Source organism: Penicillium cinerascens, assembly GCF_028974065.1.
Source record: "Penicillium cinerascens strain IBT 15544 chromosome Unknown contig_24_segment0_segment0, whole genome shotgun sequence".
NCBI classification, from domain to species: Eukaryota; Fungi; Ascomycota; class Eurotiomycetes; order Eurotiales; family Aspergillaceae; genus Penicillium; species Penicillium cinerascens.
Genome location: NW_026695290.1, coordinates 378,362 through 392,684, shown reverse-complemented (window position 1 = coordinate 392,684; position 14,323 = coordinate 378,362). Strand labels below are relative to the sequence as shown.

At 51.2% G+C, this 14,323-nt stretch overlaps 5 protein-coding genes across 5 annotated transcripts; 4 read left to right on the top strand and 1 right to left on the bottom strand.

The window, feature by feature from the left end:
- Window positions 1–1,918: 1,918 nt before the first annotated feature.
- Window positions 1,919–4,310, top strand: N7498_003227 (putative DNA helicase; the record flags this gene model as incomplete). The annotated part of the gene is made up of 5 exons (XM_058450289.1): window positions 1,919–2,457; window positions 2,511–2,543; window positions 2,595–4,036; window positions 4,107–4,167; window positions 4,223–4,310. 5 exons carry the CDS (start codon window positions 1,919–1,921, stop codon window positions 4,308–4,310), a joined length of 2,163 nt encoding a protein of 720 aa, XP_058309751.1.
- Window positions 4,311–5,865: 1,555 nt separating this feature from the next.
- On the top strand, window positions 5,866–7,458 carry N7498_003226 (uncharacterized protein; the record flags this gene model as incomplete). The annotated part of the gene is made up of 1 exon (XM_058450288.1): window positions 5,866–7,458. The coding sequence occupies one exon, from the start codon at window positions 5,866–5,868 to the stop codon at window positions 7,456–7,458; it is 1,593 nt and encodes a 530-aa protein (XP_058309750.1).
- Window positions 7,459–8,144: 686 nt separating this feature from the next.
- On the top strand, window positions 8,145–9,474 carry N7498_003225 (uncharacterized protein; the record flags this gene model as incomplete). Its single annotated transcript, XM_058450287.1, has 2 exons — window positions 8,145–8,993; window positions 9,043–9,474. 2 exons carry the CDS (start codon window positions 8,145–8,147, stop codon window positions 9,472–9,474), a joined length of 1,281 nt encoding a protein of 426 aa, XP_058309749.1.
- A 331-nt stretch (window positions 9,475–9,805) lies between these two features.
- Window positions 9,806–10,737, top strand: N7498_003224 (uncharacterized protein; the record flags this gene model as incomplete). Its single annotated transcript, XM_058450286.1, has 2 exons — window positions 9,806–9,872; window positions 9,920–10,737. 2 exons carry the CDS (start codon window positions 9,806–9,808, stop codon window positions 10,735–10,737), a joined length of 885 nt encoding a protein of 294 aa, XP_058309748.1.
- Window positions 10,738–10,997: 260 nt separating this feature from the next.
- On the bottom strand, window positions 10,998–13,357 carry N7498_003223 (OPT family oligopeptide transporter; the record flags this gene model as incomplete). The annotated part of the gene is made up of 3 exons (XM_058450285.1): window positions 10,998–12,928; window positions 12,980–13,147; window positions 13,204–13,357. 3 exons carry the CDS (start codon window positions 13,355–13,357, stop codon window positions 10,998–11,000), a joined length of 2,253 nt encoding a protein of 750 aa, XP_058309747.1.
- Between the last annotated feature and the right edge of the window lie 966 nt (window positions 13,358–14,323).

Genomic DNA, 14,323 nt, shown 5'->3' with positions numbered 1-14,323 from the left:
GCGTCACATGCTTTTCCTAATACCCTCGCATTCCCCGTCACGCCAGGAAAGTCCATCGGGGTTCGGGCAGAAGTTCGAATCCCGTTTCCGATTATACTAGTGGCCGTCATATCCCATAGTAGGAGTTCGGACATACATAGTAGGAGTCCGGGCATGCATAGTAGGAGTACGGGCGTACGTCCTACTGCCCTGTCTGATCGTATTCTTTCTAAGCCTGCCACTATGGGTACTGCTTCGGATGCTTTCTATTTTGCTCTTCATCCGAATCAGCTAAGATTCCTGGTTCAATGGTGGGTCTAGAATCTAAAATGCCCTCTCTTGAATGATTGCCGAAACTTATTGACCCTGGGTGTATCAATCCTGTAGGAAACTACGACGTATTCCCATACACAAGAGAGACGAAACGCGAGAGTCAACGACAGCCAAGATCTGCTTCGAATTCTTGGATCAGACAGGTCGCAGCTTCAGTCCGGTTATCAAAGAGCTACACCCCGAGCTACTCTTGCCCGTATGCGTGTTTTACCTGATACTGCGTGGCCTCGATACGATCGAAGACGATACATCAATTTCCCTCGATGTTAAAGAGCCACTCCTTCGAAGCTTCAAAGGTCATCTAGATCAAGAAGGCTGGACGTTTACCGGCAATCGCCCAGAAGAAAAGGATCGCGAGCTACTGGTGCAGTTCGACAATGTCATTACCGAGTTCAAGACATTGAAGCCAATTTACCAAGCGATTATCAAGGATACAACCGACAAAATGGGGAATGGTATGGCTGATTTTGCGAAAAAAGCGGCTCTCGAGGATGTAAGCGTGAATTCCGTGGCAGAGTATGACCTCTATTGCTGGCATGTAGCCGGGATCGTTGGCGAGGGTTTGACTCGCCTCTTCGTCGAGGCCAAGATGGGCGAGAATACCCTGATCAACCACTCACTATATAGATCAATGGGTCTCCTCTTGCAAAAGAACAATATCATCCGTGACATCCGTGAAGATTTCGATGACGGTCGCCGGTTCTGGCCCAAAGAAATCTGGTCCAACCATGTCGACAACTTTGAAGACTTGTTCGAACCCAAGTTTCTCAAGAATGCGCTTGATTGCAGCTCCGAGATGGTCTTTAATGCTCTAGAACATGCGTGTGACTGTTTGTCATATCTTGCGGGCTTGCATGAGCAGAGCGTGTTCAACTTTTGCGCGATTCCTCAAACAATGGCTTTGGCTACGCTGGAGTTGTGTTTTCGCAATCCGGCGATGTTTCAACGAAACGTTAAAATCACCAAGGGGGATGCGTTGCAATTGATGGTTGAGTCTAGCCAGGATCTCGAGGGCGTGGTGAAAGCCTTTTGTCATTATGTTCGTCGAATTCAACGAAAGAACAACGCCGAGGATCCGAATTTCTTGAAAATTAATATTGCATGTGAAGAGGTTGGTACTTCCATAACTGATAAAGGGTTGTTGACAGTAGCTGATTTGATAAGATTGAGAATTTTGCTGAGACTCTGGCGCCAAAGAGTGTTGAGCTTGCCAAGAAAAAGACCGAAGGGATGGAGCATCAGGCTGGGTCTAATGCTGGAAAAGTGACTGCCGCTTTGGCAGTCGCTTCAATCTTTGTACTGGGGTTATCCTGGCTCATAGCTCATAGAAGTTCGTTTTGATTTTGCTTGAGTTTCTACTAGATAGGTAAAAGCTTGGGGTAGAAATGGACACTGGAGGTATATTCCATTGTATAAGATGACTAAACCCGGTGAGGTCACCCGTGGTTCGGACATACCAGCTTCAAATTATCCCCGAGAGCTCCCCACAACACTGACCTTGAACACTTTGCGCCTCGCCCCCGGAGATCCAATTGTCCTGCCGCTATCAAAAGCAAACCGATATATCCTCCCGGGCAGCTGCAGTTCCTCCACCACACCGGCCAAAATGGCCCCAACCCCAATCTCAATCCCGCTCTTCGCGGAAACCCAGCTCCAACTCCTCCTCCACGAACACGAAGCCGAGGTCTCCTCCTCTTCCCTCGCCTCGACCGCCGCGTCCATATCGCCGTCAACCCGACGAACACTTCAAGCAACAGGTTACGCCCTGACAGGCCTGGTGCTGTCACAATGCCGCACCGGCATGGGAGGTCGCGTGGTGGGCGAGTTCACACCCGACCCCGCTATCGCGTCGGGATCAAAAGAAGATGGTGAGCGGGCGTCAGATGGACAACCTCGTCTTGGATCGCATGGAATCCGGGTTGGCGATGTTGTTCGTGTCAATGATGTTTCTGCGGGGTCGGCGAAGAAGGTGGGGAAGGATAAGGGTAAGGATGGGAAGGAGGGGGCGAAGGGTGGACCGGAAGGTGTTGTTACGAAGACTGGGGATAAGGCTATTTGGATTGCGTTTGGACAGAGGGGCGGTGGGGGTCGTTCGAAGGAGGAGGATGAAGCTATTGAGGAGTTGTGGGGGAAGAAGCTTTGGGCGTATGTTTCTTCTGGTCTGGAGAAATGGCACGTTGTTGCTGATATGAATGCAGGATTAAACTTGCCAATGATGTTACTTATAGACGGTGAGTCGTGATTCTGAAGGGTTATGTGGAGGTTGAGACTGATCTTTGCAGGATGAGGCAGACTATGGAGAAGATGGTCAAGATGACCGAGGCAGACCATTCGCATTTCATGCGAGTTGCATTTGGACATACGACCCCGTTACAACCGGACCATGAGGAGACGGGGCCAATTGGATTTATGGATCCGACATTGAACGACTCGCAGAAAGATGCCATTCGATTCGCCCTGGCTTCGAAGGATATCTCTCTCATTCACGGCCCGCCCGGTACCGGAAAGACGCACACTCTTATCGAACTCATCATGCAATTGGTCGAGCGGAAGAAACGCATTTTGGTCTGCGGTCCATCAAATGTATCCGTGGATAATATCGTGGAGCGACTGGCCCCGAAAAAGGTCCCGGTCGTACGGATCGGACATCCAGCCCGACTCCTTCCTTCGGTGCTCGAGCACTCTTTAGAAGTTCTTACGCAGACGTCTGATGCCGGGAATATCGTTAAGGATGTGCGCAAGGAGATCGACTCCAAGCAAGCTAGTATCCGCAAAACCAAGTCCGGTCGAGAAAGACGGGCAATCTACGACGACTTGAAACAGCTCCGTAAGGAGTTCCGAGAGCGCGAGTCCAAATGTGTTGATAACTTGGTGCGCGAGAGCAGCGTGGTTCTGGCGACGCTTCATGGTGCTGGAGGTCATCAGCTGAAGAATCAGAGGTTCGACGTGGTCATCATTGATGAGGCTAGTCAGGCTCTAGAGGCTCAATGTTGGATTCCACTTTTGTCTGCGGAAAAGGTTGTGCTCGCTGGCGATCACTTGCAACTACCACCGACTGTCAAATCAGCCAACTTGAAGTCCAAGGATGCAAAAGAAAGTGGCCAGCCGAAGAACGAAACTGCCGACAAGGAGATTCTCAAGGGTGTTTCCTTAGAACGGACGCTGTTCGACCGCTTATTGTCTTTACACGGCCCAGCCATCAAACGGATGCTAACTACACAATACCGAATGCATGAGAAAATCATGCGGTTCCCATCAGACGAGCTCTACGAGTCAAAGTTGATGGCCGCAGACTCGGTCAAAGCCCGACTTCTAGCCGAATTACCCTACGAAGTCCAAGGCACAGACGACACCCAAGAACCCCTTGTATTCTGGGATACACAAGGCGACGACTTCCCCGAGCAGGCCGAAGATAAAGAGATCGGCAACAAGGAGGCTCTCCTGGGTGAAAGCAAAAGCAACGAGATGGAAGCAATGGTCGTTGCCAGACATGTGGACAAGCTCATCGACGCGGGTGTCAAGCCCGAGGATATCGCCGTGATCACACCTTACAACGGCCAGCTTGCACTTCTGTCTCAGACGCTTCGTGAAAAGTATCCCGGTCTTGAACTGGGCAGTGTTGATGGCTTCCAGGGCCGAGAGAAGGAAGCCGTGGTCGTTAGTCTTGTACGCAGTAATGCGGAGCACGAGGTGGGATTCCTCGGGGAGAAACGACGGCTCAACGGTATGTACTTTTACCCCGGCCTTGACGCACCTGTCACCCGGCTAGAGACGCAACTAACGGCGGGGTTTAGTGGCTATGACGCGCCCCAAGCGGCATCTCTGCATCTGCGGGGACTCGGAGACCATCAGTCGGTAAGTGCCCACGCGTCCCGTGAAAGCTCTGGGGTTAATTGAATGTTCGTTACAGCGGCAGCAGCTTTCTGAAGCACTGGATGGACTATTTGGAGGAAAATGCGGACCTGCGATACCCCGACGCTGGCGATCTACTGAGTTAATCCTCGAGCCTATTCCGCGATGAGCACGGACAGGCACCGTTGACAATCTTGCATGTCAATCTCCAGGACGAGATCTGCAGAATGGCCGGACCCGTTTGGGCCATTGTAGGACAAATCAAGTAAGCTCGTTCCGATTGCCTAATGGGTGGCACGGGCTGGAGATGGGGCCCGAAACTTCCAGCTGCCGTGTTAAAGCGAGACCCGCAGGCGGTGAGACGCGAAGAGAGAGGCGTGTTTCAACACGCGGCGGGAAGATCTTCGCGTATCGTAGCTGTCGGAGATGCTTTACTGGATGTAGATTAAGCGTGAGGGGGTCCTGCTGATCCTATCACCGCGGCCGAGGCCGTGGCCATGTCCCATTCCATCGTTGCAGATTTCGAGATCGTCTGACGTTCTCGTCAGAGGAGCAGGGGTGATTTTAAGCTTGATTCGTGGATCCATGGATTTGCCTGTGCCACCAGGGCGTCTCGGTCGCAGCTCTGTGCGAGGGCTGAAAGAAACATCGGGCGCGCTTCTACGTCTGTGCGGGTTAAGAAACGCCATCACCGCCCATGTGGTGTTTCAGACCAGACATGCAGCTTCCTCCTTTGTCTTGATGGCTCTTCGCCCGTCCATTTGGTCCAACTGGTCCAACTGATAGGATGACTGAAGCTCGAGACCCGCTCGACGCCAACAGGAAAAGGAGCAGTTCAAAACGGCCGTTCATCTGCTGGCTCCACTCAGGTTCGGCTCATGGGTCCACGGCTTTCGTGGAAGGGCCGGTTTTCGCTTTGATTCGGTAGCTCTTCTAGCGTTTCCTCGTTTTCTCGGGTTTCTTAGCCTTGGTTCAGCCTTGATCCAGTCTTGATCCAGCCTTGATCCAGCCTTGGTCCAGCCTTGGTCCGGCGTTGGGCAAAAGTTACTTGGGTCTCACTGCTGACCAGTCCCTTTAACCTTGCGCTCGGGCGTAGGTCCGGAAAGAGCATCGGTTCGTATCGCAACGGGATCCAAGGAGGTTCGGCTGTGGCTGCAGTAGACCCGACCCGTGGGGGTAGCTCTCGACTCCTAATCTTAGCTCTCCCTTTTCTCTTTCTTTCGGCCTCTCTTTACATCACCCGTTCCCTTCCCCGACACTCGTTTTGGTCCACCGCTGCTCGGAACTCCTTATTCTTTGTTTCCTTTTTTTCCCCTTTCAATTCAATCCTATCCGTGGTTGTGAACCCCCTCAACCCCGGAACACTCCCGAGACTGGCAAACGGGAACTGCGCATCCTGCAACTATGACCCTCGGTATACCCTCTGTATGTTCTGTGTCTCGTTTCGTTTGTAGAAGACTCGGGGCTAATCGGCGTTTGACAGCCCTTCTCATTAGCTTCGCGATTCGACTGAATCGATCCCCTGGCCTTGATTCGAATCCTCCGCTGTGCGGCCCAGTCTGATACCCCATACTTATTTTCGCTTCTCGACACTCGCTTCTGTCCTTTTATTTCGATACCCATGTGCTGCAAATACTTTTTGTAATGTTTGCGGGATCCATTCGCCAGTTTTCGCTGTGATACGAATTCGCTCCTTTCACCATGTTGAAGAACAGCACACGGTCGATTGCGAGCGCCGGCAGCGAGACGGTGGGGAGTCCTCGGGCGCGATCGCCATACGCGCGAGGAGAACGCTCCTCTTCGAATCCGCCGTCGTTCTCTACGGACATGAACCATTATGACACCGCCCTGCCCCCCATCGACTTTCACCACGTGCCTATGGCTCACCGCCGAACCGGTAGTACATTGAAGACCGTCATGCGCAGGATTTTCAACAGGAAAAGACAGAGCCAGGCAGACGGGGTGGAAGAAAGTCCACATGAAGCGTACTATTCTTCTTCCCCGCCGAGGCAATCGGGTGGGACATTGGGAAAATCGTTCTTGGCCGTTCCCCCGCCATCGGAGTCAAAACGAAGTAGTCCGCTCTCGGTGGAAAACCTGCAAATTGCAGAGACCCATTTGTCTCCCACTCGCTTGAATTTCGGATCTCCAGGGTTTCCCGGCATGTCACAGCGCCGGCGACGTGCTACACTTCCCAGCGTGATATTCTCCGACGATGAGTCCCGATACGGGGTAGCATCCAGTGCCATCTCCGACCCTCAGGAAGAGCGACTTATATCGGAGCACCAACGCCGGCACGATATGATGCAGGGTCGACGACGATCAAAAAGCATCGACGGGCTTCGCGATCTCGCAGATGAACCACCGATGGCTCCTTGCCCGTGGCCTACGCGCACAGCTTCTATACCCAACTCCGCTCCCGATTCAAGATCCCCACCTCTCGAGGGAAGTTCTGCGAGTGGCCACTCTGGTCGGCGCTCTACGGCGACTACAGTGACCAGTGTGACTCGGGCATCTGCTGCACCATCCCTCCCCGAGTCTGATCAACGTACAGAGCATCTGAGTCTCCCACCTAATGTGGGCAACTTGGTCCGGAGCATGCAGCAAGACGACGGCCTCACTGTAGAACAGCGTTTGAATACGTTAGAAGTAAAGATGATTGATCTTGAATTCGCCATTGCACGGATGCAGTCCAACTCCGTCGAATCTCAACCCACGTCCCGCCAGAGACAAACCCCATCCACCGGCTCTTTCAGCTCCAACGCGCGCAACAAACCTTTCGGCCTGTCAAGTACGATAGACCGCGACGAATCACCGACTCCCTTGACGAGTCTGTCCGGACGCCCAGTAAGCACCAGCACAATCCGGCCTGACACCATGAACTCGCGCACCCTTCGCCCTGCACCATCAGCCACATCTCTATCCGACTTCACGGCCGTCTCAATCGAGCAGTACAGCGCCCTGGTGACGCTTCTCCGCCGCGAACAAACAGCGCGACGGAATCTTGAAAGCCAAGTCTCCAAGTTGCGCGATGATATCCGCTACATCCAGCGGGCGGCATTGCAGTCCATGGAAATGGGCTCAATGTATCCCATCCACACGGTCGATTCACAAGAATTTATCCGGTTCCGACGCGCACTCGATGATTCAGACTCGTCTTCCCCTATCCGCGGCGATGAGAAGAACGGAAAACATGACAGTAGTCCAGAATGGGATCCGCCTGAGAATTACGATCCATTCGGACCTCCCAGATGGGAGCAGGGGAAGCGCATTGCCACGGCACCAATGATTTGATCTAATCTTCACGTACGACTATTTTCTTCTCACAACCCTCTTTCAGCCTTCGAGGCTTATCCTCGTTCGAGATACGAGCAGAGCTGTAAGCTCGAATCTGCAAGTCAGATTTGCGTTGGTTCTGTAATGGATTGAGCTACGACACTGGCGGGTTTCCATCAAGCGAGTGTTTTGGTCTTACCGTAGCACTCTTGTCTATTACGGCTAGGAACATCTTCACTTCGAATCTCAGGGGAATGAACACCCTTTCACGACAGGCTCTGAGCCAAGATTGGGCTCAAATACGATTGCCCAAACCAGCTCGCCAGGTTCTCTGGCATTTCACCTTTCTATCATGTACCCACGGCAGGATCGGGGTAATTATCAATCTCAAATCAATGACTTTCCAAAAACTAGTATATCCTCGATGGACGCTCCTTTCGTAGTTTATTGTATAATCCCTTGTCACACAACTTGTACATGCAAACATACATTTCCACAAAAACAATAAATACCAGCTTCGTCTACGGATTATATCAATCTTCGTCGAAATGACACATAACCTCCCCCCATCCGGCCCCCACCGTCCGCTCCACACGCCCGGGGCGCAGTAAAATGTAATGCAAACCAACCCCGCATCAAATCCTATTTCCAAGCCACCTTCGAACCCCAATAACCATCCATCCATTAATTCTCGAAGTCTCAAAATGGGAATCACAGACCCAAAAACCTTCACCGTCACCATAATAGGCGGCGGCATAGGAGGCCTAACCCTAGCAGCAGGCCTCCTCCGGCGCAATGTCCGCGTGCAAATCTACGAAGCCGCATCTGCATTTGCAGAAATCGGCCTCGGCCTCTCAATAGGACCTGCCGCACACCGCGCAATGCCATTGATCGATCCCCAGATTCGGGCAATCTACGACTCCCTCGTGACGACCCACGCGGATAGTCCCGGCTACGAGTCTTTCAAAGACACCTGGTTCGAGGTGATTTGGGCCGGTGGGGAGAAAGAGGGGGATCTGTTGATGGATCTTAAGGCGTTGCCGTCTGGTCAGACGACGCTGAGACGGGCGGACTTTTTGGACGCGCTTGTTCGTTTGGTGCCGAGGGAGATTGTGCATTTTGGGAAGAGGTTAGAGAGTCTTGCTGAGGGTGGTGATGGGGTGCTGTTGAAGTTTGACGATGGGACGACGGTGAGTGCCGATGTCGTGATCGGGTGTGATGGGATCCGGTCGAAGGTGAAGGAGTCTATGCTTCCGGAAGAGTCGAAGCGTACCCAGCCTAGGTATAGTGGTATGTATGGGTATCGCGCCGTGTTGGATATGAAGGATATGGTTGATGCTGTCGGGGATCAGCGGGCGAGGGTGTCGACGATGTATATTGGGGAAGGTGCTTATGGGATTTCATATCCCATTATGCGGGCGCAGAAGGTGAATGTCGGGGTTTATATTTTGAGTGAGAAGTGGGATTGTGATACATGGGTGAGAAAGGCGAACAGGGAGGATATGGTCCGTGATACGGAGAATATGGGGCGATATGTCAAGTCGCTTGTTGAAGTAGGTGAAGCTTCTTCTCAGCTTGCTTGCATTTCTGACGTCTTTTCAGCGCATGCCGGACCCTTCGCAGTGGGCAATTTTCGAACATCCCCATATCTCTACTTTTGCTCAGTCGCGTGTCTCCATCCTCGGCGATGCAGCTCATGCTTCTACGCCGCATCAAGGTGCCGGTGCCGGGCAAGCTATCGAAGATGCGCATGTTCTTTCAGAGCTTCTTGGCGACAGTCGCGTCAAGTCCGCAGAAGATGTCGTGGCCGCTTTTAAGGCTTATGATGAAACTCGCCGACCTCGCAGTCAAAGAGTCGTCACTAGTAGCAAGGAGAATGCGTATCTCCTCTGTTTGTGTATGGATGGTGTAGGAGATGATGAGGCAAAGCTCAGGGATACTTTCCAGCAACGTCTACATTGGCTTTGGGATTTGGATGTGCAAGGTCAAGTGGAGCAAGCGAGGGTAAAGATGGCTGCTTATATGGAGTCCTGAAGATTGATTCCTGACTTCTCGCCCTCGTTACATGTATGAGGTATATAGACGAGCTTTTTCATTCCATCATTCCAAGCCGATTCTCGGCAAAACCCGATAGCCATGAAGGCATAATAGAGTCCTACAGTGTCCTATTTCAAAGCCGTTGAGTCTCAGCCCCACGCGCGTAGTAGCTGACTTGAGGTTCCAAGGTGATCGGCAATGATACCCGGGGTGGGGGAGTGAGGAGGTGCGGGCCTCGGCATATCCCGTCGACATTTGCTTACAAGATTCTCTCCATCCTGATCTTACCCGGTAATTCATTATTCTTGTCATCGAGGCAAATCTCAATATGGCCGACATAACTATTTCCGATGACATGCTCGTGGGCCTTGAAGACAAGGTTGTTTTGATCACCGGTACATCTGCCTATGCACAACATTAGCGCAATACTAACGTCCTGCAGGTGGGTCATCCGGCATAGGCCGAGCAACTGCACAGCTATGTCTAGACCTAGGCGCGAACGTCGTCATTGGAGATATCAGCCCCCCCAAAGCAGAATTTGAGAAAACCGAGAAGCTCAAGTTCTTGGAAGTCAATGTGACGGACTGGGAAAGTCTACGTAACATGTTCGTTCAAGCGAATGAATGGTTCGGGCGTATCGACCACGTCTTCGCCAACGCGGGTGTCGCTCCCACAACCGACTTTTTGGATGTCACGCTGAATGAAGCCGGCCAACTGGAACCGCCGAATCTTCGAACTGTCAGTGTCAATCTTCTGGGTCCAATCTATACGGTTCGACTTGCGTCGGCCTACATGACGAGTTTGGCAAAGGAGCGTCCCGTCGGAAAGGGCTCCATTGTGCTGACGGCCTCGACTTCGTCGTTCCAAAACTTCAGCTCCGGCGATTACACCATAACCAAGCACGGAGTTTTGGGTATGATGCGTGGCCTGGGAAGACAAATCGAGAGCAAGAACATCCGATTGAACGCAGTTGCGCCTTCATGGACTGCTTCTGGTATAGTTTCTCCTGAGAACATCAAGGTCATGGGAATTACGGTACAGTTGCCAGAGGTTGTGGCTCGAAGCGTGGCACTGCTTCTCGCCGATGATAAACGACATGGCGATGTTATTTACAGCTGGAACGGCCATTACAGAGAGGTTAACAATGCGGAAGGTGGACTTCTTTCAATGGCAGCGAAGCTTCTTGGAAATGCCGAGAATGAAGAGAGCGTCATGCAGAAGCTGAGGGAGCACAAGCAAAATGAGTCCCCTAGCTCCTGAGCTATGTAAAATAACAAGGAACACCACGCCGCTCATGAACTTCATGCTTCCAAGTCAAATAGGAATCTGCGTTACAACCCAAGTCGGGAGTAAGCTCTCTAATATGGTAAATAGTGAAATAACCAGCGAACCAAGTCTTATCCTGATGAGTTATCATCGTATCTCGTCAGTAGGATAGCAAATGCAAAATTCCATTGAATGACGAGCCTAATATTCCACAGGCTGCACATATCAATGAAGACTGTCATGAACTAATCGCGCTACATGCAGTGATCTGGATTACCAGAAGGATTTCCCCACCAAGTAGGGAAGGGATGCGCAGTGCCACTAGCACCGTAAACAGCAAAGGAAAGAATGAATATCACAATCTGAGAACCCCCATCTAGTGCAGCTCCGATGAGATAGTTGTACTTGTTGTAAATGCTAGGCATCCTGCGGCGAAGCCAGAACTGCGAGAATAATCCGACTGCGATCGATGACCAGATCCAGGACGTATTTCCATAGTAATATTGCCCAGCGTATGAAACAATAAGGGCCGTATTGATGGGCCACTTTTTCAAGCGTGGAAACAATCGGATCAAGCCCCAGTGAATGACCGGTAAGGCGAGTCCGATGAAAATACCGAGGGGAACAAGAAGGTAGCGCCCCTTGGAACCGTACATATCCTTGGCCAATGCCCACGTGATGGCCTGGGAGTTCATGCTTTGTAGTGTCGAACCACTCCATATGTTGTTTCCTTCGGGGTTGAGGAGGATTTCTCGTTTACTGCTCACGATGGTAGTCATGACGGCGTAGTTGAGACCTGCCCCGAGGAGTGTCGCATATATCTGAGTGCCAAACATAATGCGATGAGGCACCTTTGTGTATTGTCCGACTTTCAGCCAGTTTGCAAGATTGACAGCGAGGAGAATCACCTGATGAGACCAACTGGCAAAGTAGAGGTTGGCGAGCGGTCGTCCCGGTTGGACGGCGCCTGCGACCATCTTGGAAATTTGGTTGGTAGCGACTCCCGAGCCGTAAAGTCCATATAAAATGCAAGAGAACGGAGCGATAAAGCCACCCAGTAGAAGTGAAATGAGGTAGCCCCAAACTGGGAGAGTAGTTTCGCCTTTTGCGTTCACAATGATACCCGCAACAAATGCCAGTATAAACAGGGTGATATACCACCATGTCGGAACCTCTTTGTACTTTAGCATTCCTTGATAGTGGGGATCAGGCTGAGTTCGGCTTCGGGCCGTTTTCCATGCGAGTACCATGTCCTTGCCATAGAAGATGATGACATGAGTGATCAACGCTCCAATCGCTAGATTTTGGGTAAAGTAGCCCCAGACCGTGGTAGCTGTCAGATTCGGAAGACCTATCTGCTGAAGCTTTGCCTCATCGACGGTGTTGTGTTCGTTCAAGATCGAGGTCGTTGAGAATGATGTTCCATTGGAAGCAAAAAGCGATGTTGACATGAATGGGAACGTTTTGGCGCTCCAGACGTTACTGAAATACAAGCCAAGCATTGCAGGATAGAATATCAGGTATCCAATCCAGCTATTGAGTTGTTGTTTGAGTGGCAGTGACAGGTAAGTGCTTTGGATGTATTGCCAATCCAAACCGAAGTTCAACAAGCCAACTCCCTCATTGGATGATGCCCCTCCAAATACTTTGGTGAAGATGGAACGAGTCTTGGTTGGAGCATGCATAGAAGCAAGACAGAAGACAGAAAAGCCACCGAGCCATGTGATGATATAGGCAGGAAAGATCTCCCAAATTGCAGCAATTCCAAGAGCCCAGCAGAACTTGGTGAGACGCTTTCGGTTGGCTTGGCGATCGAAATGCAGATTCTGGAACAGGACGACTTGGGGTAAAGTTGTCCAATATACCATTTCGGCTGGATAAACGATGAGGGGTCGCAGCAGACCTGCTACCACGAAACCACAGAGTCCAATGGAAAAGGTTGCAAGAACTGCAGTAGATGCCGAGACACTGCGATCATAGAAAAGTCGTTCGACGGCATAAACCTCCACACCGGACAAGCCATTATTTCCAGATGACGCGATGAGAGACGCAACAACGTGTTCTTTGATTTTGAAAGGCTGTCCAAAGTTCAGAAAACGAAGTGTAACTCGCAGCCACTTCCACTTGAAATGATCTGGACGAGGTGTGAGGTATGCCCAGGCCTCGCCGAAGAGATAGATCAACACTAGGCGGAGGGTTAGGCATGCCGGTGACTTTCAATGAGGGGGAAACGAACGTTGCAAGAAGACCGCAGAAACCTGCATCTGAACAGGTTTAAAGACATAAAGCATAGTGATCACACTAGAAAGAGCCGTGAAGAGGCTTCCAAGGGCGACAGAGCGGAATGTCAAAGCCGGATCTTCATCATCCCTGGTTGAGATCAAGAAGTTGGACACGTCAAGACCTAAAGAGACGTGTTAGTGACATTTACTTGTAGATCAACGAGAATGTAATGGGTACCAGTTTTAATGACGGGATGGCCCTTGACATAGACTGTGTCATCCTTATCTTCAAGACCCAGAGAATCCTTGCCGTCCAATTCACGGGAAGCACTGTGAGCTTTGCTGTCGAGGGCGACAGATGGTTCCTCCGTCACCACAATTTCCTTCGTCATTGCAGATCCATCGGATTGGGGTTTCGTATTGACATCCTTCGCCATCGCGATAGATACGAAAGAAATAAGGTAAACTTAGGTAGATAAGAGAAAGCGACGTGGGTCACGATCTAACAGGAAGTCGCGTCCACTGCATGCGAAGACGTTAGTTAGGGAAGTGAAAAGAAAAAAGGCAGGGATCAAGAAGAAAATATTTAAGCGCGACAGGGCGCTCGTTTTAAGGGACCCTGGATTTAATGTGGTCCACTAAATGAGCCGGAAATCAAGCAAACTCACTGACAGGCGAATAGGTGGATGAGGTGATTTGCAACCTAGATGGTGCGTACCGGTCGGCAACGATCGGGACCCATCATATAAGAGCATTTCCCCAAGTCTTAATCACACCAACAACTGTAGCGCAGGCCTAGGACAGGATGGTACTGGCTCTTAGGCCTTGCTTTGACAAATGATGATGGCGCGATTGCGCTTGGCGATGCCGTAGAAGAGCCAAATTCGTCCGCAGCCAGTCAACGGGCCCATTCGTACAGAACACTAACATGGAACCGGATAGTTGCATTAATTAATCTTTAGTTTGGCGGGGCAGTGCACCATGGCAGGTTTAGGTTACATTGAAATGCATCATGAGGAGTACTCGGCTGCACGTTGTGTTCCAAGTTTGCTCAAGGGGGAAAACCACGTCGACTCGGAATGATGATTAGAGCTGGCCATTATTAAGGGTCAGGGCAGCTACTACCTCTTGGTCTCCTCTGGATCATGCATAAATTTGGGCTGTACCCCCTAGGCTGGCGGCTCCCATGAAGGGTTCTTCTTTGTGACTGCCTAGGATCAAACGCGGGATAGAGATAGGGGGATTTCGCCCCTCGGCGGGGTAGAAGACACAGGGATGAGCCGATCTTCGTTCATCTTATCGCAAGTTATCGACTATGAGGTCATAAGAGATTGGGTTGGGAAGACACGACACGATTG